Source organism: Labrus mixtus, chromosome 2 (assembly GCF_963584025.1).
Source record: "Labrus mixtus chromosome 2, fLabMix1.1, whole genome shotgun sequence".
Lineage (NCBI taxonomy): Eukaryota > Metazoa > Chordata > Actinopteri > Labriformes > Labridae > Labrus > Labrus mixtus.
Window position 1 is genome coordinate 16,212,719 of NC_083613.1, and position 27,987 is coordinate 16,240,705.

The window sequence follows — 27,987 nt, forward strand, 5'->3', positions numbered from 1 at the left end:
AAGTAAATATGACAAGAAAAACAAAGTACGTCACAAGTACTTTATTCATAACAAATATTTTGATTTCAAGTGCAACTTTTATGTCTCTAAAATCTTTAGTAAAAAAATATATAAGCAATGGACCTGTGGCTTCTTAAGAAAGAAAGAAAGAAAGTAATTTCATACATACAGCATGAAGTCATCAGCAAATCATCATTTTATAAAACATTTAGCTTGTGCGGCTGATTGGGGCTTATAGTTTTCCAAAAGATCAAATAAGCTGTGTCTGCCAACACAATTCAAGGTATTCAAGATACCCTCCATCAGGCTGAGAGGTTTCTAGTTCAGATCAGCTGCTGTCAGGTTCAGCAGGTGTCTGTTCTCCTCACACAGATGAAAGGCCTTCCAGTACTACATAAATAATTGTACCAGCCGCCTGCAACACAAAATGTTCCACCATTAACATTACAAAGGTATGACACTGATTGTTTATGTTTCTTCAATGAAAAAGCAAAGATAGTTTTCCATGTAGTATTATAAGAGACAGAGAAAATGCAATGACCTGAATAAATGTAAATTTGCAAAGTACCATTAAAGTATTTGTAAAAGTTTATATTTTAAAACGTAAGCATGAAATTCATGTTTTTTTTTTTTCATGAAAGATACTTGATGTCCTGAAGTTGCATCAGTAATGGTCTATCCAAATCTTATTTTTTTTAAAAGTGTTCTAAATGTTTGCGTTTCTCATCTTGCAGATTGACATGCTAAATTCTGAGTTCAGACTTTTTACAAATCTCTTTCATGTTATAGTTATTTCAGCACTTCACATCTGTTTGTGGTAATATAATCAGTGTATTTCTGTTTATTTTGGTTCATAGCATGACTAAATTAGTTCTCAGCTGATGTGTGACATGCTAGATACAGTGATCGGTTTTTAGACATATATAGAAGGTGAATATTTGCAGTTGTGTAATTAAAGTGAATTAAAATTTAATTTAATTCTACCAAACTGGCAGCAACAACATGAGGCCATCATTTAGTTTATAAAACCTGAAAGGTCAAACCACTGGTTACAACTAAAAAATATTTTCTTACTTCGCTAAAAAGACATGTATTCCAATCCAGAGGTATTATAAGCTTAAATGAAACTTTAAGTGACAGATGGAGGTGTTGTGACTCACCTGTGGTCCGGAGGTAAATGCACGGGTAGCTGCTGGGAGTGTTCTGAGAGTACCAGTTGGTGTAGCTGAAGCGGCTCTGGTCCACCCACCTCCAGGTCTGCACACATGAACACACAGTAAATTAAACCTGCCGCAGACATCTGTCTGTCCATAGACATCACAGTGTAGTCCAACTATGTTTTTTCTGTCACCTGTTACACAAACTTTGATTAATATATTTATATTTTGTATTATTTATGTATGATAAGCTAATGACCTGGAAGTAGTATCCTCCTATCCAGGCGGTCTGGCCTCCTGCACGGCTGGTGAGCGACTGGAGGAAAGTGTATTCAAACAAATCACTGGCAGACGCCAGGGAAGATCCTTGACCGGCACAGTAGGACTGAGGGACACACACACACACACACACACACACACACACACACACACTCTTATTAAAAGGGGTTCACTTGTAGTTTTAAGCAATTCAAAATGTAATTAAATCAAAGTGCATAGACACCAATAGATAGATAGATAGATAGATACTTTATTGATCCCGAGGGAAATTCAAAGCAATTACTATTCATAAAAGATGATTTTCAAAAGCAACCTCACTCTACCACGTGTGACCAGTAGGGTAAAAAAAAAAAAGTACTGTCGGGGAAAATCTTTAAAAACAAAAACACAAAATGTAATCAGGCATATCAGCAGGCTGCAACTCTACTGCCTGATGGGAGCAACAAACTCTTCCTGTCAAACAAATCTGTCCCAGTTTGTGAGTAATATTTCAGGATATGGTCCTCACCAGGGCAGAAAAACAAACAGACACCTTCACACACACATTTCCCATTGATTTTTGCCAATAAAACTTTGAATTGAACATAGTTAATTACCTCAGCGCTGCTCCAGGAATAGGATGAGCTCACATAGGAATAGCAGTTGCTCCTGTAACGTTCCCAACCAGATGGACAACTGAAGAAACGTTCTGCAGAGGACAAAGAGAAACAACACATCATCACTCTGACAGAGAAATCAGAGAATCATAGTGAAGAGGAAGAGTGAATATTTAAAGACAGCAAACCATTAATTGGAGAATCGATCTCTGCAACATCTAACATGGCAGCATATTCCTCTAAAAGTAGAGACAAAAAAAGAGTCATGTTTGGATCAAAATATAATCGAATCAGGATGCAGACAATCATGTGTTTAGCTTTTTACCTTCATTTATATGAAGTTCATCTTCTTCCACTGAGAGAGGAACAGAAAACAAGAGCTGTGTTAGAGAGCGATTCAGAGAACTCGCACACAACACAATGAGTCAGATATCAACTGTGTTTAATGTGTGGGAGCAACTTACACTGATTGTCCTCCTGCAGCTCTGGAACTGCAGTTGCAACATCTGCAATAGCTTCAAAATCTCCAACAATTTCAACATCTGCAACAACGCCAACATCTGCAACAGGTTTAACATCTGCCAAATCTGAAAGGAAAGTCATCTCTCATTTATTTTATTTCCACTATTATTCTGCTTTTAACAACTGGTTTTTAATAAGTTTGTTCAACCATTGCATGAAAAACATCACCCAAATGATCTTAAACCAAGATAAATCTCAGCTTTTATTCAGTCTTTCAATTTGTATCTCATTTGCTTTCTCTCAAACATTGATTTGATTCCTGCGGCTGTAATGTTTGGAGAAACTCTGAGGCAAACGCAAAGAGTGTTAGAAAAGAAACTCAGCTTAAAATTGTTTTAATGCATCAACCTTCTTGGATGTGTGTGTTGTGACAATCCTGCCAGGTCACTGGGTGTCTTTGGCTTTGCTGCTGTTTTATTTTGTTTAATTTCAGTAAACCTGTAACCTTGTGACTATCTACCTCGGATCAGGAGCATTATACCAAATTAATCACACCTGTGTGTGTGACGTCACCCGCTGCACATTATGTGTATGACGCGCACCCACACACTCTCCCTCTTCCATCATCTGGGAAGTAAAGGACAATGCCAACTTTCACCATCAAGTGACAGGGGATGGTTACAGGTTCACTTTCATTCATAAAACTGTGTCTACATATGTAAACATTAGTTTTGTGTAAGTGTGCGTTCTGGCTGGAGGCTCATCAGCAGGATCAGCTGCACCTGGGCCTGGTGCAATCTGTCTGCAAAGAGCTGCTGGTTTCTCTCATTCACCCTCTGACTCTCTGGCTCTTTGGCCCTGGTTTGCTGAGTCTCTGTGACTCCCTGATTCTTCTGGCTCTGGTTCTGGTCGACTGGCACTGCTCTGGTTTGGAGAACCATCATCTGACAATGACTCTTTAGCTTTTGTTCTGTTTAGCACATACACATTAACATACTATCCCCAATGACCTACATGACACTATGGATTTATCGTTGCCTTTTGTAAATAAAACTACTTTTTGACCTTACCAGCTTGTTTTGTCTCCCTACTTTGTCACAATCTATGAGCCAGGTTGTCACAGTTTGAGTCAACATAATTAATATTATAGCTCTTGTTTCCAATCCAAAAAGAGGAAAATCTGTGTATCTTTGACAAACATCTATAAGAACAAGTGGCAAAAATTAACAAAATGAACTTACCCGCTGCAGCTGTGAGAGCAAGAACTGAAAGGAGCAGGAGAGCCTTCATGTTGATGATGAGGAGGAGGATGATAAAGTGACTGGAGGCCTGCTGGGAGTCAGAGACAAGTCAGTTACAGAATATGTTAACATGAACAGTCAGACAGAGAGAGAGAAGGTAGCTGTCTTACCTGTCAGTTGAATATCTGCTGATGCTCAGGTATCAGGTGAGTGATGAAGAGGAGGTTGTCCGGCTCTTTATATACACACACCTAAACTTGAGCTTTGACCTTGGGCTGAACGTGAGTGTGTTTGTTTCATAGTGTGTTCAATCAACGAGCCCCAGTTTGCGGGAATCGAGGCCAATAAGGAAACATTGATAGAAACATTCTTACTGATAAATGACTGATAATAAAACATGTTCCGGCACTAATGATAACGAAGGATTCTGTCTGACATGATTCTGACTGACACACTTTCGTCCGCACGTACAGTGCTATTGGAAAAAGACTTGATTAATGATTAATGTGTCATTATTAAACACTCTGAAAAAACTCAAAGCTCAGTAAGTGCTAAGTGAAATGAAAGTAAATGCAAAGTCAAAGTGGAACATTTTAAACAACCTCAGTTGACCCCTGGCTGTACAGGTGTAAAACACATGATAAAGAACAAATTTGCATAAAATGATCAATGAAAAATAAAATTAACAGATGAATATACTGTATATCTGGAAGGATGGACTGACTGATATGCTTGAGATGACCAGGGTTCAAGGATTCGGATGGTTTGGTCGAGATGCCTAGTCTGGCTGCTGTGAACGCTGCGCTGATGCAGATGAAAGGAAAGAATAGTGTCCAGGATCTTGTGAAAATGTTTATCATATTCCTGTCTCAGTGATGTAGAGCGGTTCATGAGGTAACGCCTGAGCTGCATACCTAGTGTTGATTTGTTTTATCAGAGGCTTGTATGGGCTGAGATAGGAGTCGAGGCGAAAGATGTAGGTGGGGTAGAGGTTCCCAGCTGATCTGTTTTACTTTGATGGAGTGTGAATATGAGGGACTCTGAAGTGTGGATGGTAATGTCAGATAGCTTAGGATGGTGGGATGGATTGCAGACGGATGAAGTTGAAGGAAATTCAGAGCATCCGAGGAACCCAGAAAGCTATAAGGAACATGGATTCGAGAGTGGAATTGATTGTAGGGGGTGAGTAGCCTGAATGTAATGTATGGATGCAGAGGCTGAGAAGGTCAGAGGTGAGTGGAAGGTGCTTGATAGCAACCGCAGGTTCCTGTTTCCTTAGACCTTTGATCAATGTGATTAAGTAGTAATGAGAGACAGAAGTGCAATGGGGTTGCAGTAGCTGATTGGATAAAAAAGTTAATTCTGGCTAGATAGGTCTGAATAGTGGAGGACCAGATTTATGGATGGAATGAGCATGGATGATGAAGTTGCAGATGGACGCAATGTCCAAAGATGGAAAATATGACTGGTATGCAGAGTGATATGCTTTAAGCATTTCCAGCTAGTTAAATAGGCAGGCGATGTACTGGCAGCTGTTAAGAATGGCTGAAAATGGTGGGACTGATGAGGGATGCAAATCTGAATTTCTGAAAGGAGAATAGAGACAATGCATTAGCAATGGTGTAGTGGTAACCCAGAATGTGGGCTGCCCTGAGGATGAACTGGTGATGTGATGAGAGTGACCTTAGTCAGCGCAGAAACAGCATGATGGCTGGGGAATGAAGACAGCCTTTGTTGATGATTTTGACAACGGCTGTGATATCTGAGTGTAGGAGTATGGATTTATTTGACCATTCATGCCCCAAAAGTATTTCAATGATGATAATCGGGTAGAGCTCATGAAGGGCAGATGAAGGAGTATGGGATTCAGAGTTCATAGTATGTATTTCTGGGGCCAGATGGAAGCGACCATCTTCCTCCATAGTAGCCATCAAAGCCTATGGAAGGGACAGCGTCTGTATGAAGCTAAGGTGATCGGAGGTGATCGACGGTTTAGTCTCTGATGCTGAACTCTCTTTTAGATTGGGGACAGGCATACAGCACCATGATGGGTAGCTGGCTTCTGCACTGTGAAAGCAGCAAGAAGAGGGTTGGGTCTGGGTGCTGTGGCTATGCCTGTGGCTTATTCGGTTTGGGTGTCCCACTGATGGTGGAGATGAGGCCTGGGATCCGCTGCGAGTTGGTGAGATTTTTTTCGGGGAGTTTGAATGGAGATGGCGGTGCTGCGGTATGCTCACTGCGGACTGCAAATGGCTCTGCTAGGATGCTGGACTGATGTCTGACTGCTGTTCCATGGGTGGATGATAACAGGTTTCGAACAGTTCATCATACAGGTCTTCATCAGAGTTCTGTCTATGTGTGGTCAAAGAACTGAGACAAACAGGGTGGACTGGGCTGGCTCAGTATAAGTAGGCTTGTCATTGAGGTGTGGTTTGGGCAGAGTACTGCTCCCAAACCTAAGATAATATATCAACTTAATTAATTGAAGGAAGTAAAACGCCATAGTGTTTGGCCTGACACGCTAACTGAGTGGGAGATTTTTGGTCAACGAGAACCAAGTTTAGTTCACTCTGGAGACAGAGAAGAAGAAGAGTCGTTGAGCTCTGTGTCAACGTCTGATATCCAGCATCTGGCACGCAATTCTTTGTATTTCTAAGTCTGAAAAGGAGCTTTTGATGACGCAGCGTCATTGGCGGCTGTTGTGGTTAGCGGGATGAAACTACAATGCTAGTTCCTCATATTTTCGACCACTGAAGCTACAGACCTATCACAGATCAGTGGGTAGGACCTCACTCCCAGAATCAAAACTTGTGCTGCGTTCCATTTACCTCGGAACTCGGAACTGGGAATGACTGTCATGATTTGGTTTTGTGTTTGAGTTTCCCTGTTTTATCCCAGTGTTGCTTGTTTCCCTTGTGTGTTAATGTTTCCTAGTGTTCATGGTTTCCTAGTTTTGTCTTCAGTGTTTTCTGTTTTATTTTGTCATTTATTATCCTCGTGTATCTCTGTGTTCTAGTGTGTTTTGTTAGACTCTTGAGTTCTGTGTGTCTTTAGTGTTTCATGATTTATTTTGTATTGTCCTCAGTGTTTCTGGTCTTGTGTTTCTCCCTGCCTTGATTGCCCTGATTGTCTTCACCTGTGTCGTTAGTCTCACCTGTGTCTGATTACCCCATGTCTATTTAGTCTCTGTGTTTCTTCCCTTCTGTGTCAGTTCATTGTATGTGTTTGTCGGTGTTGGTTGTCATGTGTCAGTTTACCTGTGGCTCCTTGTTTTCTCCTGTTTGGATTTTTGGAAGTAAGTTTTTGTTTGCCTCTTTGTTTAATTAAATATTTTTGTTAATTCTGCATTTGGGTCCTCCTCTTGCTTTTCTCGAGCCGTGACAATGACGTCCACCCGAGTAAACTGTGTTCCAGTTGGAAGTCTGAAAAGCAACATGGACGCGTCCAGGAGTACCTTTTGTGTTTTGTTAGCTAATACCAGACGATAACAACACACTTCGTGATAGTTTCTGACTGAAAATAACATGAAAACACCTCCACAGAGAGAACTTGCACGATACCATCGGTCTGATTGATTTAATTACACAAAAAGACGACTAAGCTGCTAATAAACTAAATAGTTACATCTCAAACATCCCTTTCGATGTACGTAGCAACCATATTGGATCTGAACGTGGGCTACTTTTTTTTTCTCTCCCAGTTTCCGAGTCATAATTACGACTTCAGGGGGCATTCCAGTTGACTTCCGACTGGGAATATCCCACTTACGAGATCACCTGGAACGCACCATTAACGTTAGCCATATTGCTTGGAAGCTATTGGTGCAATCCAGTTGATCTCCTAAGTGGGTAATGTAATTAAGTGGCTTGTCGTGCTGTGCGTTCTGGAATTTGGTGTCTTTCATCCACATGAGCCAAAAAGGCACTTTCTCTCTTTCCTCGGCCAAGAAGGCACCAACTTCTAAATTTATTTCAAATTTCTACTACATATGACCCAATGTCAATACAGACTCTTGTTTCAACGAGTGAAGTATCCCTTTTAATGTTAGCTTAAGTTAATTATTAAGGGAATTGGCTGATGAACTTAACTCAAAGGCAATATCTTTATTCATGTTTTAACAGCAATCAAAGTTTTGATTTACCCACCTGTACAAATAAAAGATGACCCTCTTTTTAAGATGACCCCCCCCCCCCCCCCCCTTTCAAGGAACATTTTTCAGAAATAAGTGACTGAGTCAAAACCAAGTCATGTTTTTATGAAAACTATTTTAATTAAACTTAAAGAGCCCATATTATGCCCTTTTTGGGGTTCGTATATTTAATCTATGTTCCTACTTTTGTACGTTCACAATAGCTAAAGTTCGAAAAAAGTGTCTGTTTTCATGTACTGCTCCTCCTTGCTCCCTCTCCGCTCTGAGTCCGTCAGCTACGCTCTGCTGTGCCCACACTGTTAGACCCCACGTGGGCCAAGTCTGCTCTGATTGGTCTGCCGATCCGCTCTGTCGTTATTGGTCAGTTGCCCAGCACGCGTCTCGGAAATTTCAACATGAGCTGCAGGGCACGAACCAATGGACTTAGATCAGTGATCTCACACTGACATTGATGCCGCACTGACAAACTTTTATCGAGGGGGGCTAGAACCGAGCGTTACATGCGGCTAATGCTACAGCTAACAGGAGGACATAGCAGAAGCCGCGTTTCCGCGGACTTTGAATTTTTGCACATAAGGAAGGTTGAAGACCAGTCGTGCTGCTGCATTTTGTATCATCTGCAGGGGTTTGATAGTGCATGTAGGAAGACCTCCCAGTAGAGAGTTGCAATAGTCTATGCGTGATATCACAAGAGCCTGTACCAGGAGCTGTGTAGTGTGTTCTGACAGGTAAGGTTTGATCTTCCTGATGTTGTACAGGGCAAATCGACATGACGGGCAATTGAGGCCACTTGAACCTTAAATGTTAGCTGGTCATTAATCATGACACCCAGGTTCCGGGCAGACTTTGTGGGCATGAGATTGGTTGTTCCAAGCTGGATATTGATCTGTGGTTGCATAGAGGGACTGGCTGGGATGATAGGAGCTCAGTCTTTGAAAGATTGAGTCGAAGGTGGTGTTCATGCATCTATTTAGAGATATCAGCAAGGCATGATGAGATTCTTGCTGAGACTGTAACATCGTCTGGCAGGAATGACAGGAAGATCTTTCTGCACCTCATTGCTCTATACCTCTGTCCTGGGGGAAGTAGGGTGAGGTGAGTGTTCAGTGGATGTGTGATGTCCTGTTCTATTGAGGTTGTAAGGCGTGTGATGGCCTTGTTATTGAGTTCTGTTAGGTTGGGTGTGGGGAGACCGATTATTCTGGTGGTTGTGATGTGTGTGAGTATGGCCTTGTTTTTCCACAGATAACTTGTTAAAGAAGCAGGTGGAACAGTACAGTAAGATGGGCTGGATCATGCTCTGATATAGCAGCAGGAGGAGATGGGGGCAGCATAGAGTCCTTTCAGGTTTCGGCGGGCTGGTGAGAAATTAATTGTAGATATCTTTAATTAGTATTGTTACTAGTGAAAATTACATTGTGTGTATATATATCGGCTTGGAAGTATAACATGTCAAAAAGCAATTATTGATATCTGCAATTGCTATTATGGCTAATACTTTAATGTTGAAATGGCTTGCCATACCCTCCAAGGCTGCTTCCCAGACATTCATTTATGACTGATAACTTGTGCAACAATTCAAACCAGAATAACTCATCCATCTAAACAGTCTCAAATAAGAAGAACAAAAATCGGTTTGAAAGATATGTTGCTTTTCCAGGATTGTGAACCATAGCATACACCGAATAATATATAGATAAAATTGTCTTTTCTTCTGAATGCATTAACCATTGAGATTAGCAAAAGTATTTTAGGTCTACTTCTATAAATTTGTTTGAGTACCAATGTACATTTCCAGGTGTGGAAAAGCTTGGGATTCTGATACCAGGCAGGACACATTTAGTAAAGCAAAGATGTTTTTTAATATTCTTAAACTATAACATAATGACACACATGCTAATGTTGCTGTAAGCAAATCAGACAAGAAAAACAAAGTATGTCACAATATATATCTTTATTCATCACACATATTTTACATTACAAAACACATAACACAAACACATACTTTTATGTCTTTAAAATCTTCAGTAAAAAAAAAAAATCAGCAATGGACCTGTGGCTTCTTAACAAAGAAAGAAAGACAGTAGTTTCATACATACAGCATGAAGTCATCAGCAAATCATAATTTTATAAAACATTCAGCTCGTGCGACAGATTGAGGCTCATTGTTTTCCAAAAGATCAAATAAGCTGTCTGTGCCAACACCTATTCAAGATACACTCCATCAGGCTGAGAGGTTTCTAGTTCAGATCAGCTGCTGTCAGGTTCAGCAGGTGTCTGTTCTCCTCACACAGATGAAAGGCCTTCCAGTACTGCATACACTATTGTACCAGCCGCCTGCAACACAAAATGTTCCACCATTAACATTACAAAAGGTATGACACTGATTGTTTATGTTTCTTCAATGAAAAAGCAAAGATAGTTTTCCATGTAGTATTATAAGAGACAGAGAAAATGCAATGACCTGAATAAATGTAAATTTGCAAAGTACCATTAAAGTATTTGTAAAAGCTTAAATTTTAAAACCTAAGCATGAAATTCATGTTGGTTTTTTTCACAAAAGATCCTTGACTTCCTGAAGTTAAATCAGTAATGGTCTATCCAAATCTTTTTTTGAAAAAAAGTGTTGCAGTTGTGTAATTAAAGTGAACTAAATTGTGATTTAATTCTGCCAAACTGGCAGCAACAATGTGAGGCCATCATTTAGTTTATAAAACCTGAAAGGTCAAAACACTTGTACATGTATAAAACTATTACTGTAATCCAGAGGTATTATAAGCTTAAATGAAACTTTAAGTGACAGATGGAGGTGTTGTGACTCACCTGTGGTCCGGAGGTAAATGCACGGGTAGCTGCTGGGAGTGTTCTGAGAGTACCAGTTGGTGTAGCTGAAGCGGCTCTGGTCCACCCACCTCCAGGTCTGCACACATGAACACACAGTAAATTAAACCTGCCGCAGACATCTGTCTGTCCATAGACATCACAGTGTAGTCCAACTATGTTTTTTCTGTCACCTGTTACACACACTTTGATTAATATATTTATATTTTGTATTATTTATGTATGATAAGCTAATGACCTGGAAGTAGTATCCTCCTATCCAGGCGGTCTGGCCTCCTGCACGGCTGGTGAGCGACTGGAGGAAAGTGTATTCAAACAAATCACTGGCAGACGCCAGGGAAGATCCTTGACCGGCACAGTAGGACTGAGAGAGACACACACACACACACACACACACACACACACACACACACACACACACACACACACACACACACACACACACACACACACACACACACACACACACACACACACACACACACACACACACACACACACACACACACACACACACACACACACACACACACACACACACACACACACACACACACACACACACACACACACACACACACACACACACACACACACACACACACACACACACACACACACACACACACACACACACACACACACACACACACACACACACATTAAAAGGGGTTCACTTGTAGTTTTAAGCAATTCAAAATGTAATTAAATCAAAGTGCATAGACACCAATAGATAGATAGATAGATAGATACTTTATTGATCCCGAGGGAAATTCAAAGCAATTACTATTCATAAAAGATGATTTTCAAAAGCAACCTCACTCTACCACGTGTGACCAGTAGGGTAAAAAAAAAAGTACTGTCGGGGAAAATCTTTAAAAACAAAAACACAAAATGTAATCAGGCATATCAGCAGGCTGCAACTCTACTGCCTGATGGGAGCAACAAACTCTTCCTGTCAAACAAATCTGTCCCAGTTTGTGAGTAATATTTCAGGATATGGTCCTCACCAGGGCAGAAAAACAAACAGACACCTTCACACACACATTTCCCATTGATTTTTGCCAATAAAACTTTGAATTGAACATAGTTAATTACCTCAGCGCTGCTCCAGGAATAGGATGAGCTCACATAGGAATAGCAGTTGCTCTTGTAACGTTCCCAACCAGATGGACAACTGAAGAAACGTTCTGCAGAGGACAAAGAGAAACAACACATCATCACTCTGACAGAGAAATCAGAGAATCATAGTGAAGAGGAAGAGTGAATATTTAAAGACAGCAAACCATTAATTGGAGAATCGATCTCTGCAACATCTAACATGGCAGCATATTCCTCTAAAAGTAGAGACAAAAAAAGAGTCATGTTTGGATCAAAATATAATCGAATCAGGATGCAGACAATCATGTGTTTAGCTTTTTACCTTCATTTATATGAAGTTCATCTTCTTCCACTGAGAGAGGAACAGAAAACAAGAGCTGTGTTAGAGAGCGATTCAGAGAACTCGCACACAACACAATGAGTCAGATATCAACTGTGTTTAATGTGTGGGAGCAACTTACACTGATTGTCCTCCTGCAGCTCTGGAACTGCAGTTGCAACATCTGCAATAGCTTCAAAATCTCCAACAATTTCAACATCTGCAACAACGCCAACATCTGCAACAGGTTTAACATCTGCCAAATCTGAAAGGAAAGTCATCTCTCATTTATTTTATTGCCACTATTATTCTGCTTTTAACAACTGGTTTTTAATAAGTTTGTTCAACCATTGCATGAAAAACATCACCCAAATGATCTTAAACCAAGATAAATCTCAGCTTTTATTCAGTCTTTCAATTTTGATCTCTATTGCGGTTTCTTAAACATTCCTTAAACAGACTTTCTTCACATGCCATCATGCCTTTTTCTACCTTATGACCCTCTGTAAAAAGAACTCCAATCCACTCTGCTCAGACAACTTTTTGTTATTAAAAATATGTGAAAGATTTGATTCCTGCGGCTGTAATGTTTGGAAAAACTCTTTGCAGCAAACGCGAAGAGTGTTATAAAACAGACTCAGCTTTCAAAACTGTTTTAATAAACGTGTGTGTTGCACATTATATGTATGATGCGCACCCACACACTCTCCCTCTTCTATCATCTGGGAAGTAAAGGACAATGCCAACTTTCACCAAGTGACAGGGGATGGTTACAGGTTGACTCATTCATAAAACTGTGTCTACAGATGTTAACATTATTTTTGTGTGAGTGTGCGTTCTGGCTGGAGGCTCATCAGCAGGATCAGCTGCACCTGGTGGAATCTGCCAACAAATAGCTGCTGGTTATTTTTGCCTTTTGTGAACGTGCCAGCGTGTCTTATCTTCCTACTTTGTCACAATCTATGAGCCAGGTTGTCACAGTTTGAGTCAACATAATTAATATTATAGCTCTTGTTTCCAATCCAAAAAGAGGAAAATCTGTGTATCTTTGACAAACATCTATAAGAACAAGTTGCAAAAATTAACAAAATGAACTTACCCGCTGCAGCTGTGAGAGCAAGAACTGAAAGGAGCAGGAGAGCCTTCATGTTGATGATGAGGAGGAGGATGATAAAGTGACTGGAGGCCTGCTGGGAGTCAGAGACAAGTCAGTTACAGAATATGTTAACATGAACAGTCAGACAGAGAGAGAGAAGGCAGCTGTCTTACCTGTCAGTTGAATATCTGCTGATGCTCAGGTATCAGGTGAGTGATGAAGAGGAGGTTGTCCGGCTCTTTATATACACACACCTAAACTTGAGCTTTGACCTTGGGCTGAACGTGAGTGTGTTTGTTTCATAGTGTGTTCAATCAACGTGCCCCAGTTTGCGGGAATCGAGGCCAATAAGGAAATACTGATAGAAACATTCTTACTGATAAATGACTGATAATAAAACATGTTCCGGCACTATGATAACGAAGGATTCTGTCTGACATGATTCTGACTGACACACTTTCGTCCGCACGTAAACGGTGCTATTAGAGAAAGACTTAATGATTAATGTTGTCATGATTTGGTCTTATTTAGTTTTGTATTTCAGCGTTTAGGTTTCCATGTTTTAATTTCTGCTGTTTATCCTAGTGTTGCTTGTTTCCCTTGTGTGTTTTTGTCCTAATGTTTCATAGTTTAGTCTTTAGTGTTTCGTGTTATTTTGTAACTTTGTACCCTAGTGTTTCTTTATGTTCTAGTCACTAGAACATAAAGAAACACTAGGGTACAAGAAAGTAACAAAAACACACTAGAATCTAGTGTGTTTTTGTTACGTTCTTGAGTTCTCTGTGTATCTTAGTGTTTCTTGATTTATGTTGTAGTTCTAGTCTCCAGTGTTTCTTGTATTTTATTTCTGCCTCTGTGTGATTGTCCTGATTGTCTTCACCTGTGTCTTGTTAGTCTCACCTGTGTCTGATTACCCTATGTCTATTTAGTCTCTGTGTTTCTTCCCCTCTGTGTCAGTTCATTGTTCGCCTTTGGCCTTTTTGTTTAAATAAATATTTTTTGTTAGATCTGCATCTGGGTCCTCCTCTTAATTTTTCTCGAACCTTGACAAATGTGTCATTATTAAATACTCTGCAAAAACTGAAAGCTCAGGAAGTTTATTTGTCGAAAGTCAAGTAAATGCTAAGTGAAATAAAAGTAAGGGCCAATAACACTGTCATTTTTCTCATTTTGAGTTCAAAATGACATAAAAACCACACTTGCCTAACAAGTCCAGATAAACATCTTATGTTGAGATATTACAAGTTAAAAATAAGACCTGCATTTGGTTTAATAAGTAAAAAATATATTCTTGCAGCAAGCAACATTGAAGTTTCTTGATGTGAGATGAATATTTTTTGGGGACATTTTTAATGATTCACACTTTCAGTTTTTGCAATTGTTGTTCACTGTTCACGGGGAACAGTTAAGTGTCAACCAGATATCATCATGCGTTATATTTATGTCAAAAACCTAGAGATTGATAAACTAAAACTGTGAGCGCATTTTTTTATTATTACCTGTATTTCCACAGCAGCACTAAGCTTACACGTCTTTGTGTAAGCAACAGCACTCCATTAGCCCTGCAGCGAGCTCTAGGCAACCCTGACAGAACCCCTTCTCGCATGATGTTGTCTTTGTCCCACCCCCCTGATGTGTTTCATGCTTGCAGTTGCTGGAAAAGCTCTCGGGTTGGTGAATGTGAGCGCAAAACATATAATTTACAAATGGTAGTAAATTTGTGCATTAGCGAAATAACATAATTTGCTTGTGATTTCAAAAGCTTGTGTTTACAGTTTATTATTTAAGGAAATCTAGCGCCATAGTGTTGGGCCTGAACACGTTAACTTAGTGCAAACTATTTTTGGTGAACGACAGCTAAGCTTTAGTTCACTCTGGAGACAAAGGACAACCGCTCACGTTCAGAGGTGCGAAGAGTCGCTGAGCTCTTTATGTCAACGTCTGATATCGAGCACCAGGCACATGTCCAACATGGCATGCATACGTAGAGTTAAAGTAGAAGCCTGATCTGTTTCTTCCAATGATGACACTAACCGCTTTTTCAAACAGTGTTTGTATTCTGATTTTTTGTCTGAAACATTTATTGATTTCATGAAGTCACTTTGGAAAACTTGTTAGCTTTTTCTTGGGTCCCTGCAAAACATTTTAAACTAAGTTAGTCATAAATCATAAGGCTATAGGTTGGGTTTAACTAGTTCATTTTAATCTCTGTGAACTGAACTTTGAGCGAGCTCTTACAAAGGGTGATCTTTCACAACACTGATTATCACAGCAATAAGGAAATAAGCTTTCATGTCTTTAAAACATGTTTAAATCTGCACGTGTTCTGTAATGTGTCACTAAAAAAGCACAAAGTGTGGCATTATCATGTTCAAGTCTTAAATTAGTCTTTAATAAAACAGTCACAGTACAATTTAAGTTGATAAAATGTCTTCATTTAACCAGTGAGAGGTCTGAAATATGTGGTGGCATATTTACTGGCATTTGACGTTTACAGCACTGTATTGTATGTATGCACCAATTCACAAACCATAAACCAAAGAGAGAAGGGGGAGAGGAAGGCGAAAGGTTCAAGGACATATTGGCTTATGGTTGGCAGGAGCAACCAACGATTATGGGGCAACTTTTATGATATGAAAAAAAAAAATGTTTTAAACGATGGAAATCAAAGCAGTTGAGTCTCACATGAAATCCAGGAATTCTTTTTCTTTGTTGGAGTTTTCAACTGGTCTTAAAAAGTGTTCAATTCGATTTTTTTAATTGTGAATCTCTGTTATTGTAAATCACTGACCCATGAGTCAGGTCACACCAATCAATCAATCAATATTTATTTGTATAGCGCCAATTCATAACAAATGTAATCTTGAGACACTTTACAAAAACAGCATGTAGTCTTTGGTATATTATATATTATATTAGTATTAACATTATCATATTATTAATTACAAACATGAGTGAGGACCCCTGAGTGTAGAGGATTCATTAGTGGGTAGGAGGAGGGTGACTACAATGTTGGGGTTTGTTTTAGTTATTTTTTAGGCATTTTAGGTACCTTTTTATGCTTTTATTTTCCTTTTACGTTAACGGGCTGGATATATAATCCCTCCAGCGAACTCCGGGTCTACCCAAGGGTCTCCTCCCAGTTCGTTGTGCCCCGAAAACCTCCAAAGGGAGGTGTACAGTAGGCATCCTAATCACATGCCTGAACCACCTGAACTGGCTGGCCAGTTTAATGTATCCATACTCATCATATTGTAATATTGTTTGAGCAATTACACTTCCAACTTATCTCCATAAAATAGTACAGCTTCAGAAACAGTTTGTCAGTTTCTTCTTCTAAATCTGTTGCATCAATAGATCCCTTTTTCTCAAACTGGAGTTTTTGCCTTTTTTGACATGAACATGTTTTTTAAGATTTATTTCTGGGACTTTTTTTATTGTAGAGATAGGACGGTGGACAGAGTCGGAAATCAGGGAGACAGAGAGTGGGGAATGACATGCGGGAAAGGAGCCACAGGTCGGATTTGAACCTTGGTTGCCGCTTGGAGGACCACAGCCTCCATTCACGGGCGCGCGCACCAATCACTGCCTGCGCCACTGCGCCAACAGTGCCCCTTTAGAAATGATATTGTCAGTAATTCAAGGGGCATTATTATTCAATGAGATGAGCTAATAATCTTCATCTTTCATTGTATAAAACATCCCTCAAACAATTATCGGGAGTCATCTCATGGGATAAATATGTTACTTAAATTATTATCCATGTCATTAAGTGTGTACAACAAAAGACTTAGAAACTCTTTGATTACAAAGTTATAAATAGGAACCGTAACCATCTCTAAGAAAATGGAAATTATTTATTGTTGGCAATGTTTTTGCTTGTTTCTATTTTTTTACCCCTTGTTTTTTGCTATTTTATACTTCATCTGTAATAGCTCACAGAAGTGCAATACCTGACTGGATATTTCTACATATGTCTACATATTCTCTGATAAAATATTTTCTCTTAATTTCTTAATTGTATTGTATTATGGTACTGGATTGATGTCCTCAGTCCAGATTTTCCATGAGTGTTAAGGTCCCTATGTACGAACACACACTCATTATAGATCCTGTTCAACAACTCTGTACTTGTGTCTGTAAATGACTCTATAAACAGGCACCTGGCGTTCTATAAACACACCTACTTATAACTTGTTTAGCTTTTTCATTAATCATTTCCATTATATTGTCAACAATTGTCATATTGCCAATAATATAACAAATCATAGTTTAGATAATATAAAAAGTTACCCCTCCACTTTTTTAAATGTATTTTATTTGTATAATACAAGTCATATCTATCTGAGCTTCATTCATATCTCCAACCTTTAATTATGTTTCTGTTACTGTATTATACGAGTCACATATTATGCTAAATACACTTAACCTTGTTTTTCTAACACTAACATGTGTTTCTAGTTCATCTACAAACCCCCCAGTAATGAGAAAAGTTCATCTTCTCCATCCATTTGCCTGCTCCACTTTTCAGAAAATGTGTGCTCAAACAGGCCGTTTGGAGATTTTCCCTTCATGACATGTATTTAACATTAAATGATTTGATGACACATTGAAGACTTTTTACTTTTTCTTTTACCTTGTTGTTCTTCACTTTACCTGGAAAGGTTTCAATGAAAGAGATGTCATTGATGTAAAATACTTCAGCTACATTAATAATACTCAAAGACGGACACGAGAGTAAAACTCAGAGTGCGTTAAAATAAATCAGTCTGGTCTTTAATCATTAAAAATAGATCTCATTAACATCATGTGTGAACTGTGCTGAAAACAAGAGCTCTGTAGATTCATTTACTTCATAAAGTGATGAACACTGATTCATTTCTTCTTCCTCTCGTCTGTCTGTAGGAATGTGAGTGTAAGGCAATGTCTGGAATGCCGCCGTCCTTCACAGGAAGCTCATGACCGTCCCCTTCTTGCCGACCTGGTGAGGCTGCAGAGCGTGGAACACGATCACGATCCTGTCAATCAAAACACAGCTGTCAATCATTCCGCTTTGTACAGATTCTTTGTGCTACATTATGTCGAAGAACTGTAGCGACCGAACGTCCCCTCAGCGATTAATGAAGTATTCATTCACAGCTGTCAATCATTCACAGTGTGCATCCATTCAAAGATTACAGAAACAAAGACTGTTCAGGGTTCAAGTTCAGAGCTCTTAGTTTGAGATATGATTCATCACAGATAACCGACCAATCAGAGAGCAGCAGTGAGTCTGTGCCGTTAGTGTGTTAATGCATGTATTCGTTTAACTTAGAGAGGTTATTGTGAGTCTGAAGATTACGGTTGTCACAAAACCAGATTTTAAAACTTTGATTAGATTCTTGTAATAATCAAAATAAAAACCATAATAATACCTGTTTGTTACCATGGCAACAAAAATAAAAGTCCTAGACACCTATTATTGGGTTGGCTGCAAATTGTCTAAACTGAATAAATATATTGGTAACATTTTGGTATCAAGTAAGGTAAGGGGAAAGAGGAGGAGGGTAAGAAAAGGGGTTCGGAAGTGGAAGAGGAGGAAGAAATCTACAGAAAGCTGAGGAGGAGAAGAGGACAGAGAGGAGGAAAAGAAAAAGAAGAAGGCAGAGAAGGAGGAGGAGGGAGGTTAGGAGGAGGAAGAGATGAAAATTAGGAAGTATAGAAGAAGAAGAATGTATTTGTGTTGTGAATGATAAACGATGAATGTAAGATCTTTTAGTTTTGTTAAATTCTCCCCTCATATGTGGGCGGAGCCCGATAGATTAAAGGTCAAAACAGAAGTATTAGCTGTTTTTAAATATGTTTTCTAATATTTATCCCTCATTTTCACTCAGATTTAGTGGACTCTTAATGAGACTGTAAACTTCAATATCATAAGTTTGTTTCTATTAATCAAAGACACATTTCCGGAGGCTTTAAGGCTGCAGAGTTAGAAGTAGAGTGTAGCGGCGACCTGCTGACAGCTCACCTGTCCTCGGTCAGGCCGAGTTCTCTGGTCAGGAACTCAAAGATCTTGGCGCTGTGCTCCTTGTTCTTGTCAGCTGTGTCAGTCACACCAATGGCAGACACCGACAGCATCACACACGGAGAGGAGGAGCCAGAGATCAGCATGGGACAGCCGGGCTGCACGACCACGTTCATCCTCTAAAACACAACCAAACCCAGTGAGCAGCTGTTTTTATACAAATATATAAATATAGATAGAATCATAAAAAATGACATTAACTCTGACATTGTCCAGATATGATGTGGGATCTTCATTATAGACTTTCTCAGAATGAAAATAACAAACTTCAGCACAGCGTTTAAATGTGTGCAGGAGTTTGTCATTTTAAATGGATGAATTCCTCGTCTACACACCTACTTTTATTTTAGTCATTTACTGAGCAAAGTATCTCAAACATCTGCTGCTTTCAGCTTGTTTAACATCTGGATTCCTGCTCTTGTTAATATGTAACATTCTGAAGCAACAAAGCATGGTGTCTGTGATTTGATAACAATAATAACAATTTAAAAAAACAAAACCATTTGGTTAATCTTTTTATCATGGTTTTAACAATATCCTTATCTCTGGTAATACATTTTACTCATTACAAACTTACACGTGATCATTTCTGCAGTGTATTCCAAGAGATAAGACAAAAACAAAGTAATGTAAAAAAAATGTATATAAGCTTGTAAATCGATGAAAAATTGCTTCTGCTTCACTTTCAGCCAATCAGAGACCAGAGTTCGTGGGGCAGCAGGGAAAGGACCAATCAGCATGCAGAGACTGAACCAGTCAGTCAGAGTGATTTGAGTCTGTTTCTAATAGAATATTTCATGAATATAAATCTCTCCCGCTGCAAATAGGACTAAAAAAACAGCTATGACATTGAACCACGCAGGCGCAGCGCGGTCAAAGGTCATCCCAGCAGATGAACTTACGTCATCAGGTTTCCCCAAAGCGGCGGCGGCGCACGCGCTGAATTTCTTCACGAAATCCTCCGAGAACGAGCCCGCAGGTAAGTTCGTCCGCAGCTCAAGGAAAGGCATGTTAACGGGAGGACAGGACACCGTAAGTAGGCTACCGACCGGAGACACTCTGTACCGACAGGAGGGAGGAACGGGGGAACCCGGCAACCAGAGACGACTACCGGTTCTGACTGTCAAAATAAGAGCGGAGCGTTAGAATAAGGCTTCTGACACACAGACTGTTCGGATATAAATGTAAAAAAAAATTGTAATACAAAAAATCAAAGAGACCCTTTTTTGTAAGTAGTAAATAGTATATCCACTAAAAACCTGGAGTAATAATTTTCAATTAATTATTGCAAAATTGCATACAATATGAATCTGATATTTTGTGCTGTTTAATTAAAAATAAAAAAAATGTGTGCAGAAGGTGGAGTTTGATTTGTTTTCTGTTCCAAGCATATTTTTTCTGCACAAACCCAAATTCTGTAGAGAAAGAACCACACTGTCCAAAGCAAGCATATACGACGGAGGATTAGGGCATTATGTGAATTCTTTTTAAAAAGAAATTCATTTCGAGAATAAACTCGTAAATTTACGAGAATAAAGTCGTAAATTTACGAGAATAAAGAGAAATAAAGACTGAATTCTCATACATTTACGCCTTTAATCTCGAAATTAAAAAATATATTTATTTTTTATTTTTTTAATGCTCTGTTTATTTTCTCTCTATGCTTTATAAACTTTAGCTTGGTTATTATCATAGACTGTAAATATTACTGGTTATTATAGACTTTAGTTTTAGCTTTTTTTTTAAACTTAGATTTACTATATTTGACACTTTGATAATGTTAAGCTACATTTTTGGATGTGCGTATTTATGTCTTTATGTCTGGAAGAGCTTATTTCCTGGATATTCATTCTTCTGTTGCTTTATTTACTTACTTTCCAGTTCTGGATATCTCACTTTCTTATTCTGAAGGCAGAACCGGATGTGTGCACAGCTCGGCCTCAGTAGGTTCAGTCTATGGTCCGGACTTTGTGTGTTTTAAGCTGCAGCGCCTCCTGTTGGTTCACTTCAGTCATTACATGATGATGTTGGAAAACACATTTTAATGTGAAGGGTAGTTTGACGCTAAAACGTGACGTCAGAGAGATAAAGAAAACACATGAGAAAACACCATGTGCAGACAGACCGTGCTCCCTGTAACAGTGAAGGATGAGATTATTGTGCTTGTTGATAAGAGGCCCACAGCCGCTCACTCACACCTTCACCTTAAATAATACTCAGGCTGGAAATCTGTGCTTCTCAGTAAAACCTCAAAAAGTAAACAGAAAACCAGAGGACTCTTCCAAAGAGATATTGTAGCAATAACTTCTGCAACTCCACTATGGAATAGTGTTGTAGATAATGATCATTGGGGCAAAGTCTGGTCCCAATAAATACCTTCTTACCACAGATTCACAGATTTTACCCAGCTAACTAATTTCTTCAGAGACATAAATAGGACATCAAATCAAACTGCTTTTTCTGTCAAGGGCGTGTCCTTAGCGTGGGGAGGGGTGGCATTGCCCCCCTTGAATTCTGATTGGCCACCCCAAAATCAGAGACAATGATAAGCTATTGGCTTTGTCAGAGACTTGACTTACCCTGCATTTGTGTGGGGTCGGACACATCGGAAAAATAATTTTCCAAGTTGAAAAATGCAAATTTTTCCTCAAATATAACTTGTGTACACACTGTTTCTTTTTTGCTGTCGTTACAACATTCAAACTTTCCAAACTGAAAGCTCGTGAACACACTGAAGTCTGGAGAACGACTTCCTAACTCTGAAACTAGGAGGATGAGTGCAGCATTATCCTAACTATTCTGGCTTCTTGCAGCAGGCTGCTAGTAGTTCTCAATGTAGCACATTTTATTTCATCAGTCCTTTAAATTGTAGAACAACACTATTCTCATTTAAAACATCAGATAGGTGCATACACTGTAAGAGACGAATGAGTCCAGCAAAAACTGCTAGCAAACTCCAGAACACGGTCTAACTCTCAAATAGGGAACAGAGTATGTAAGAGTTGTCAACGGCTTACGTAGAGGCATAAAGCCTTCTCATGAAATTATTTTTTTCATATCAGGGAACTGTCGGATAATTTGCAGAACAAGCCGTTTAACACACTCTGCAAACTTATCCTTTACCTCATGAGCTGAAGCTTTGCCCATGTTCCTCCATCTCGGCAATGTTTTGTTGTTTGTTTTTATTATTGTACTATTTATTGAATTACTCATATTGTCTGTATATATTGTTTGTAGTGAGGTACAGTAGATGTATGTGCTTCATCTGTACTCCTGTGTCCAATCACAAATAAAAAGGCAGACTGAGCTTGCTCATTAACCCTTTATTAAAGTTCATCACTGTACATTAACAAAAACATTTCACACACGTCACAGTCATCAAAGAGAAGGGACCAATCACAGCCTGAGGTACAGTGTTCTTACATATTCAGTCTACATCATGTTTGCACTCGGTTTTATTATTGAAATATAAGATGTATTATTAATAATAATGCATCATTTAAGTTCTGTCATTATTAAAAACATGTCCGTCCAGATGTCCATTCTTCAAACCAGTGATGACACACCTGCAGAAACACACAAACAACACGTCAACAGGATTTTAAACTTCTGTATGCAGATTTATTTTTACTCTGATTACCCTCCTCCTGTTAGAACACATTTTAAATCATATTTTTAATGATAATGTTCAGACTGGGCTGACAGACTGGATGTGCCTTTGTCTCTCTGGAAACTCCTCAATAAAGTTTTTAAATATTCAGACTGTAACATGTTTGGTAATCTTCTCGTTTGTGTTCTGGTCTTCACTCTCATGGTGTGTTAAGAAGTGAAGCTGCAAGTAACTTACGAGTTAGACACTGAATGTAGTCAGAGTGTAAAACATGAAGTTTACATAAAGAACTTATTAAAAAAGCTGCTCCGGTTTTCTTCTTTGAAAGTCTGTCTGTTGTCATCACTTTTTTCTTTCTGTCCACTGCTTTGCATTATTGTGCATGGTGACATATGCACAGTATTGATTTTTATTATGTAATTAAAGTGGTTATCGTGAAAAAAAAACGTGTTTATAGTGCAATAAAAACATTTCTTCCAGGGCCCGACCGATATCAATATGGGGGAGAAAAAAGACCAGATACCGATATATCGGCCAGAATCTTTCTTAGATCTATCTTCGATTTGCAGAGACGGATGGATTTAGATAAGCTCATTTATTGTGTTGATCCCTCAAATGCAGTTATCAAACACTTGTCGTACAGATATACAGTATGATGTAGACAAGAGGGTCACTCATCTGGAAAGTAGCGTGTACGTGCATCACCGCTTGACATTGTGATATTGAGTTGTTGTAATCCATATGGCACAGTCTGCTGGTGACCGCCAGAAAAAGAACTGATAGTGTAATACAATGATACACAAATGAAAAGCTACATGACTGGAAGATAAATCTAGTAATGTGACTATATATCTGGGATAAAGATTGCAGAGACCGATAGTTAATGGATATGCTAATATCTGCCGATATTATCGGCATGCTGATTAATCGGTCGGGTTCCAATGTCTCCTTCTGCCCACTAGATGGTGCCAAGACATTTTTTAAAACTAAGATGGAGATGTTTTACTCTTACTTCAATGAATGACAGATCTGCATGACTCTGTTCTAGTTATCAGAGTATCAGAGTCTCCTTATGTTTATATCCGGCTGAGCTCTATAAATGAACAGCAGGTTTTTATTACACATTGAAGTGATTCAAAGTGAGATTCACTGACTGAAAACTTGTGTCATTTTGTTCCTTTAGTGACATAACCTGCTGTTGGAAAAATGTTAAATCAATTGCGATGGATTTCATCAGAGTTGTAAACATTTAAAACTGCATTATTATGATATAGTGACTGAAGTATTCTGATGTTTTGGTCAGGACTGTGGAGGTAATCTACAATTAAGTGAAGCAGCATCATTATCAGCAGACTGTGGCAGGTGTAGTTTGATAATTTGACCGTAATCGTGTTTGATCTGAACAGGGCAGTATAAATCCTGTTTGATAAATCCAGCCCGTCCTCCTGCTGCTGTGATCTGTCACCCTGTCTTTCACACTCACCGTGGGAGAACTTGCACTGTTTAAGCGCCTCGCTGTATCCCTCACAAAGACTCAGGTCGCTCTGGTTGGTGGCGCAATCGAGGAACTGTTTGACCTCAAAGTGACAGGGGCCTTGCTGGGCCTGGGGGGGCCGGGGGGGCTCCTGCAGAGGAAACACAGCTGCTGTGACTCTCAGTGTGTATCAAATGTTCCCACTGAGCCACTATCAGAGAGGACAAGGATGCAGATAAAAACTGTTTCTGTTTCCTGCAGCATGAAACTCCTGAACAGTGTTTTCTGACAGAAAGTTAAAGCAGTAAAAATATTCAAAATATAGCGTATACTTTAACTGATACAGATATACAAAAACAGACAATAAACCAAACCTCGCCTACAGAGCTTCACTGCTCAGCTTGTGCTAAAGTTTCTCCATACAGGAGTCAGGCTGCTGTTATTCACTGCAGCTATTAAAATACCAGAGTTATAAAAGTTGATATGATTCTAGTAAAACTCAAACGATATCAACACCTGTTTGTTACTAGGCAACAAAAATCCCATCCAACAAAAGTCCTAGACACCTAATATGGTGTATGTTTTTAATTATCAGGCCAACTCCTGCACAAAAATGTTTGCAACGTTTTGGTACTATAGATCCTCTTCCTTGTTCTCCTTCTAACCTTCTTCCTCCTCCTCGTCATACTTCTTTTTCACTTCTCCTACTCCTCTCTGCCTCCACCTTCTCTTCCCTCCTCCCTGTCTTTCTCCAATTTCTCTTTACCTCCTCCTCCAAACCCACCTCTTCCTCAATCTTTTCTTTTTTCCTTCTCCTCCTAATTCTCTTTCACTCCTTCTTGTCCTCCTTCTCCCTCCTCCTATTTCTCTCTCTTTCTCCTCCTCCTTCTCGTCAACCTTCTCCATGCTTCCTCCCTCCAACCTTCCTTCTCCTTCTCCTAAACTTCCTCCCTGACTCCATCTTCTCCTCTTTCTCCTCCTCCCTCTCTCACCTGGTATGCAGGTTTGGCTGGCTCTGGGGTGCTGCTGCTGCTGCTGCTCCCCCCACTGAATGCTCCGGTGAGTGCGCTGCCGACCACGTGACCCACAGCTGAGCCAACCGCCACCCCCGCCGCTGTAGTCGCCATCTGAGCCATGAGCCCGGGGCCCTGGGATGGGGACGGGGCTGGGGCCAGAGCGGCCGGTGGAGGGTGAGCGGGTGCCGGAGCGTAGGACGGGGGCGGGCTAGACAAGGAGAAAAAAAGTGAATTGATGTATTTATTAGAGAGGTTTAAAGGGTCACTACACTAAAACCGATTACACATACTTACTTTTATCAGTTATCTAATATTCTCTGCTTTTTTAATCCTTCATATTATTTTCAGTAAATCTTTATGTTTATGTTTTTAAATGTATTCTGTGAACACTTGACTTTACTCTGACACTACCAGAGATTAAGACAGTAAGACAATTAACTTTGAGGCAGGGAGCAGCTCAAAGTCAGAAAAGTAAGCTTTTAAATTCCTCCTCAAACTAAAATGATAACTGAATAGATTTTTAAATCTATTGATTCTATTTAAAATCAGACGATATCAATATACCTGTTTCATACCACACCAACTAAAAATAAATTCTAGACACACAATATTGGGTATTTTCTTGTTATTCACTATCAAAAGCTACTGCAAACTCCTGCACACTGTCGGAATTGCACAAAAAATTTAATTAGAATAGTTTTTGGTAAAAGTTTTTGTTATACTGCAGTAGTATTGTCTGCCATTGTTGATGAATGCATCCCTCTCCTACACACCTGTCTTATGAAACATATATAGCTCTATAAACGCGTTGGTACTTTTTGATACTATTGATCATTAAAATAAAATACATTGTTTTGTTTTTTTCTAAATGTTGACCACCTTTGCAATGCTGTCTCTGCATTATGGTCTCTTATTGTAGTTACTAAATCACGTTGAGTGAGCTGAACCAAACCTCATTCAGCTTCTGTCTGATTTAACTCATGTTGGAATAAGCTCCACCTGATCAGGGCTTTGCCGGTCTGGACTGTCTGGACTCTGTGGTGACCTTGACAGGATCTGACGTCACTTCAGACCTTACATGCTGTCTGATGACGCAACAAGCGTGTAAATAAGTTATGTGTGTTTTGTCAGATGTGACGTTTCTGAGGTTATATAGCCTGTGGATGACTGTAGACATAATACTTTAGCTTTAATGACATTATTGTTTAGTTTAGACTGAATAAATGCCAAGTCCTGCCCTTCAAATATATACAGGAGCCACACACGCGCACTCTCTCCCACAAACACACATACACACACTCACAGAGTAGTAAGGGTGAATATAAAGTGTGTAGCCTACCTGGCCGGAGCTGCGGACCTGCTGCGGCTTCCTCTGGCCATCACTGACCGCACACAATGATCTGCTTGTGGGAGAAGAACCGAAGAGTGTGTCGGTGTGCTTCTGATCCTCCGTTCAGGTCAGCGTTGATTGACCGCAGCAGATCTCACATGTGAGAACGACTTTACACACAAATATCGCGAGACTTCACGTGTTTTACTTATAAAAGCTTCCCGAAACTTCTAAATACTTTTTTTCCCCACTCTTTTTAAGTTGAATAAGGGTGACATGACGTTACAAACATTATCAGTGTATAGTAGACATGTATGTATGTATATACGTGAAAAATAAAAAAGAAAGGACGATTTAATACATGACAAAATATGGAAATACAAAGAAATAAATACCAGAGACTGTAAATATTAAGGTCTCTTTCTTACCTTTCCAACCTGTGATGATGGTCTGGATACTGTTGTGCTATATATAGAAATTAATTTGGGATTTATTGGGACTTATGTTTGAGGAAACTTATGTATAATAACAAGATTGAACAGAAAAGGGTAAAGAGCTAAACTCATAGCTCTGCAAATGTTAAATCAAACGTTAAATAATGGGAAAAATACAGATCCAAACCAATTTATTAATAACATCATCACCGATGCTGTGGCTGTCGCACAGTTGGTAGGGTCGGTTGTCTCTCAAGGTTGTGGGTTCGATCCCCAACTCCTGCAGTAACATGTCCGATGTGTCCTTGGGCAAGACACTTAACCCCAAGTTGCTCCCGCTGCTTCGTTGGCGACTTTTGAACAGGTATGAATGGGATTAGTTACTTCTGATGTTCACTTTACATAGAAACCTCTGCCATCAGTGTCTGAATGTGTAGTTGTGACATGAGGTATAAAAGCGCTTTGAGTATTCAGAAGACTAGGAAAGCGCTATACAAGCTCAAGTACATTTACCTAAAACAATCTAACACTGTCTGCCCTCGGATACCTGTTTTTAAATATCGTCACCTTCCTAAAATAATAACAAGTCTTTCTTTGGGCAGGTCTGACATTTTTTGCTCACCCATTTTTCCTTTATGGCGCCTGCATAAGCTACAGTTGGTTACCCAATATTTTCTCCTCAATCTAGAGAGAAAATGGTTTCTTCCACCGTAGCCCACCTGCTCATGAAAATGCTTTAGAATCAGAGCAGATACATAGTCTTCTTTGGATAGGATAACTGGGTGTTTTGTCTCCTCAGGCATGGCTGCCTTACTTA

General features: G+C 39.4%; 4 protein-coding genes and 2 long non-coding RNA genes across 8 annotated transcripts; 1 reads left to right on the top strand and 5 right to left on the bottom strand.

Annotated features, from left to right (window-relative positions):
- Nucleotides 1–130: 130 nt before the first annotated feature.
- Nucleotides 131–4,026, bottom strand: LOC132986680 (galactose-specific lectin nattectin-like). The gene is made up of 9 exons (XM_061053222.1): nucleotides 3,906–4,026; nucleotides 3,736–3,826; nucleotides 2,497–2,619; nucleotides 2,358–2,387; nucleotides 2,221–2,271; nucleotides 2,033–2,124; nucleotides 1,417–1,542; nucleotides 1,161–1,257; nucleotides 131–415 (listed from the first exon to the last, which is right to left on the bottom strand). The coding sequence occupies exons 2-9, from the start codon at nucleotides 3,782–3,784 to the stop codon at nucleotides 345–347; spliced, it is 639 nt and encodes a 212-aa protein (XP_060909205.1). The 5' UTR covers nucleotides 3,785–3,826; nucleotides 3,906–4,026; the 3' UTR covers nucleotides 131–344.
- LOC132986662 (galactose-specific lectin nattectin-like) lies at nucleotides 131–13,550 on the bottom strand. Of its 3 annotated transcripts, XM_061053210.1 has the most exons (10): nucleotides 13,416–13,540; nucleotides 13,246–13,336; nucleotides 12,289–12,411; nucleotides 12,150–12,179; nucleotides 12,013–12,063; nucleotides 11,825–11,916; nucleotides 10,965–11,090; nucleotides 10,709–10,805; nucleotides 10,150–10,222; nucleotides 131–321 (listed from the first exon to the last, which is right to left on the bottom strand). In XM_061053210.1, the coding sequence occupies exons 2-9, from the start codon at nucleotides 13,292–13,294 to the stop codon at nucleotides 10,152–10,154; spliced, it is 639 nt and encodes a 212-aa protein (XP_060909193.1). In that variant the 5' UTR covers nucleotides 13,295–13,336; nucleotides 13,416–13,540; the 3' UTR covers nucleotides 131–321; nucleotides 10,150–10,151. The 3 variants fall into 3 exon arrangements, with proteins under 3 accessions (XP_060909193.1, XP_060909183.1, XP_060909173.1); XM_061053200.1 differs by lacking the exon at nucleotides 131–321 and having other exon boundaries at nucleotides 9,821–10,222; nucleotides 13,246–13,333; nucleotides 13,416–13,550; XM_061053190.1 differs by lacking the exon at nucleotides 131–321 and having other exon boundaries at nucleotides 9,821–10,222; nucleotides 13,416–13,539.
- On the top strand, nucleotides 217–11,140 carry LOC132986719 (uncharacterized). The gene is made up of 2 exons (XR_009675540.1): nucleotides 217–321; nucleotides 10,150–11,140. It is a non-coding gene; the product is annotated as an uncharacterized LOC132986719 (long non-coding RNA).
- Nucleotides 13,551–17,081: 3,531 nt separating the features above from the next.
- On the bottom strand, nucleotides 17,082–17,464 carry LOC132986721 (uncharacterized). Its single transcript, XR_009675541.1, has 2 exons — nucleotides 17,422–17,464; nucleotides 17,082–17,367 (listed from the first exon to the last, which is right to left on the bottom strand). It is a non-coding gene; the product is annotated as an uncharacterized LOC132986721 (long non-coding RNA).
- A 90-nt stretch (nucleotides 17,465–17,554) lies between these two features.
- On the bottom strand, nucleotides 17,555–20,505 carry ddt (D-dopachrome tautomerase). Its single transcript, XM_061053295.1, has 3 exons — nucleotides 20,209–20,505; nucleotides 19,250–19,425; nucleotides 17,555–18,260 (listed from the first exon to the last, which is right to left on the bottom strand). Exons 1-3 carry the CDS (start codon nucleotides 20,314–20,316, stop codon nucleotides 18,188–18,190), a joined length of 357 nt encoding a protein of 118 aa, XP_060909278.1. The 5' UTR covers nucleotides 20,317–20,505; the 3' UTR covers nucleotides 17,555–18,187.
- Nucleotides 20,506–22,609: 2,104 nt separating this feature from the next.
- On the bottom strand, nucleotides 22,610–26,906 carry chchd10 (coiled-coil-helix-coiled-coil-helix domain containing 10). The gene is made up of 4 exons (XM_061053285.1): nucleotides 26,746–26,906; nucleotides 25,383–25,614; nucleotides 24,400–24,541; nucleotides 22,610–22,872 (listed from the first exon to the last, which is right to left on the bottom strand). The coding sequence occupies exons 1-4, from the start codon at nucleotides 26,784–26,786 to the stop codon at nucleotides 22,853–22,855; spliced, it is 435 nt and encodes a 144-aa protein (XP_060909268.1). The 5' UTR covers nucleotides 26,787–26,906; the 3' UTR covers nucleotides 22,610–22,852.
- Nucleotides 26,907–27,987: the final 1,081 nt, after the last annotated feature.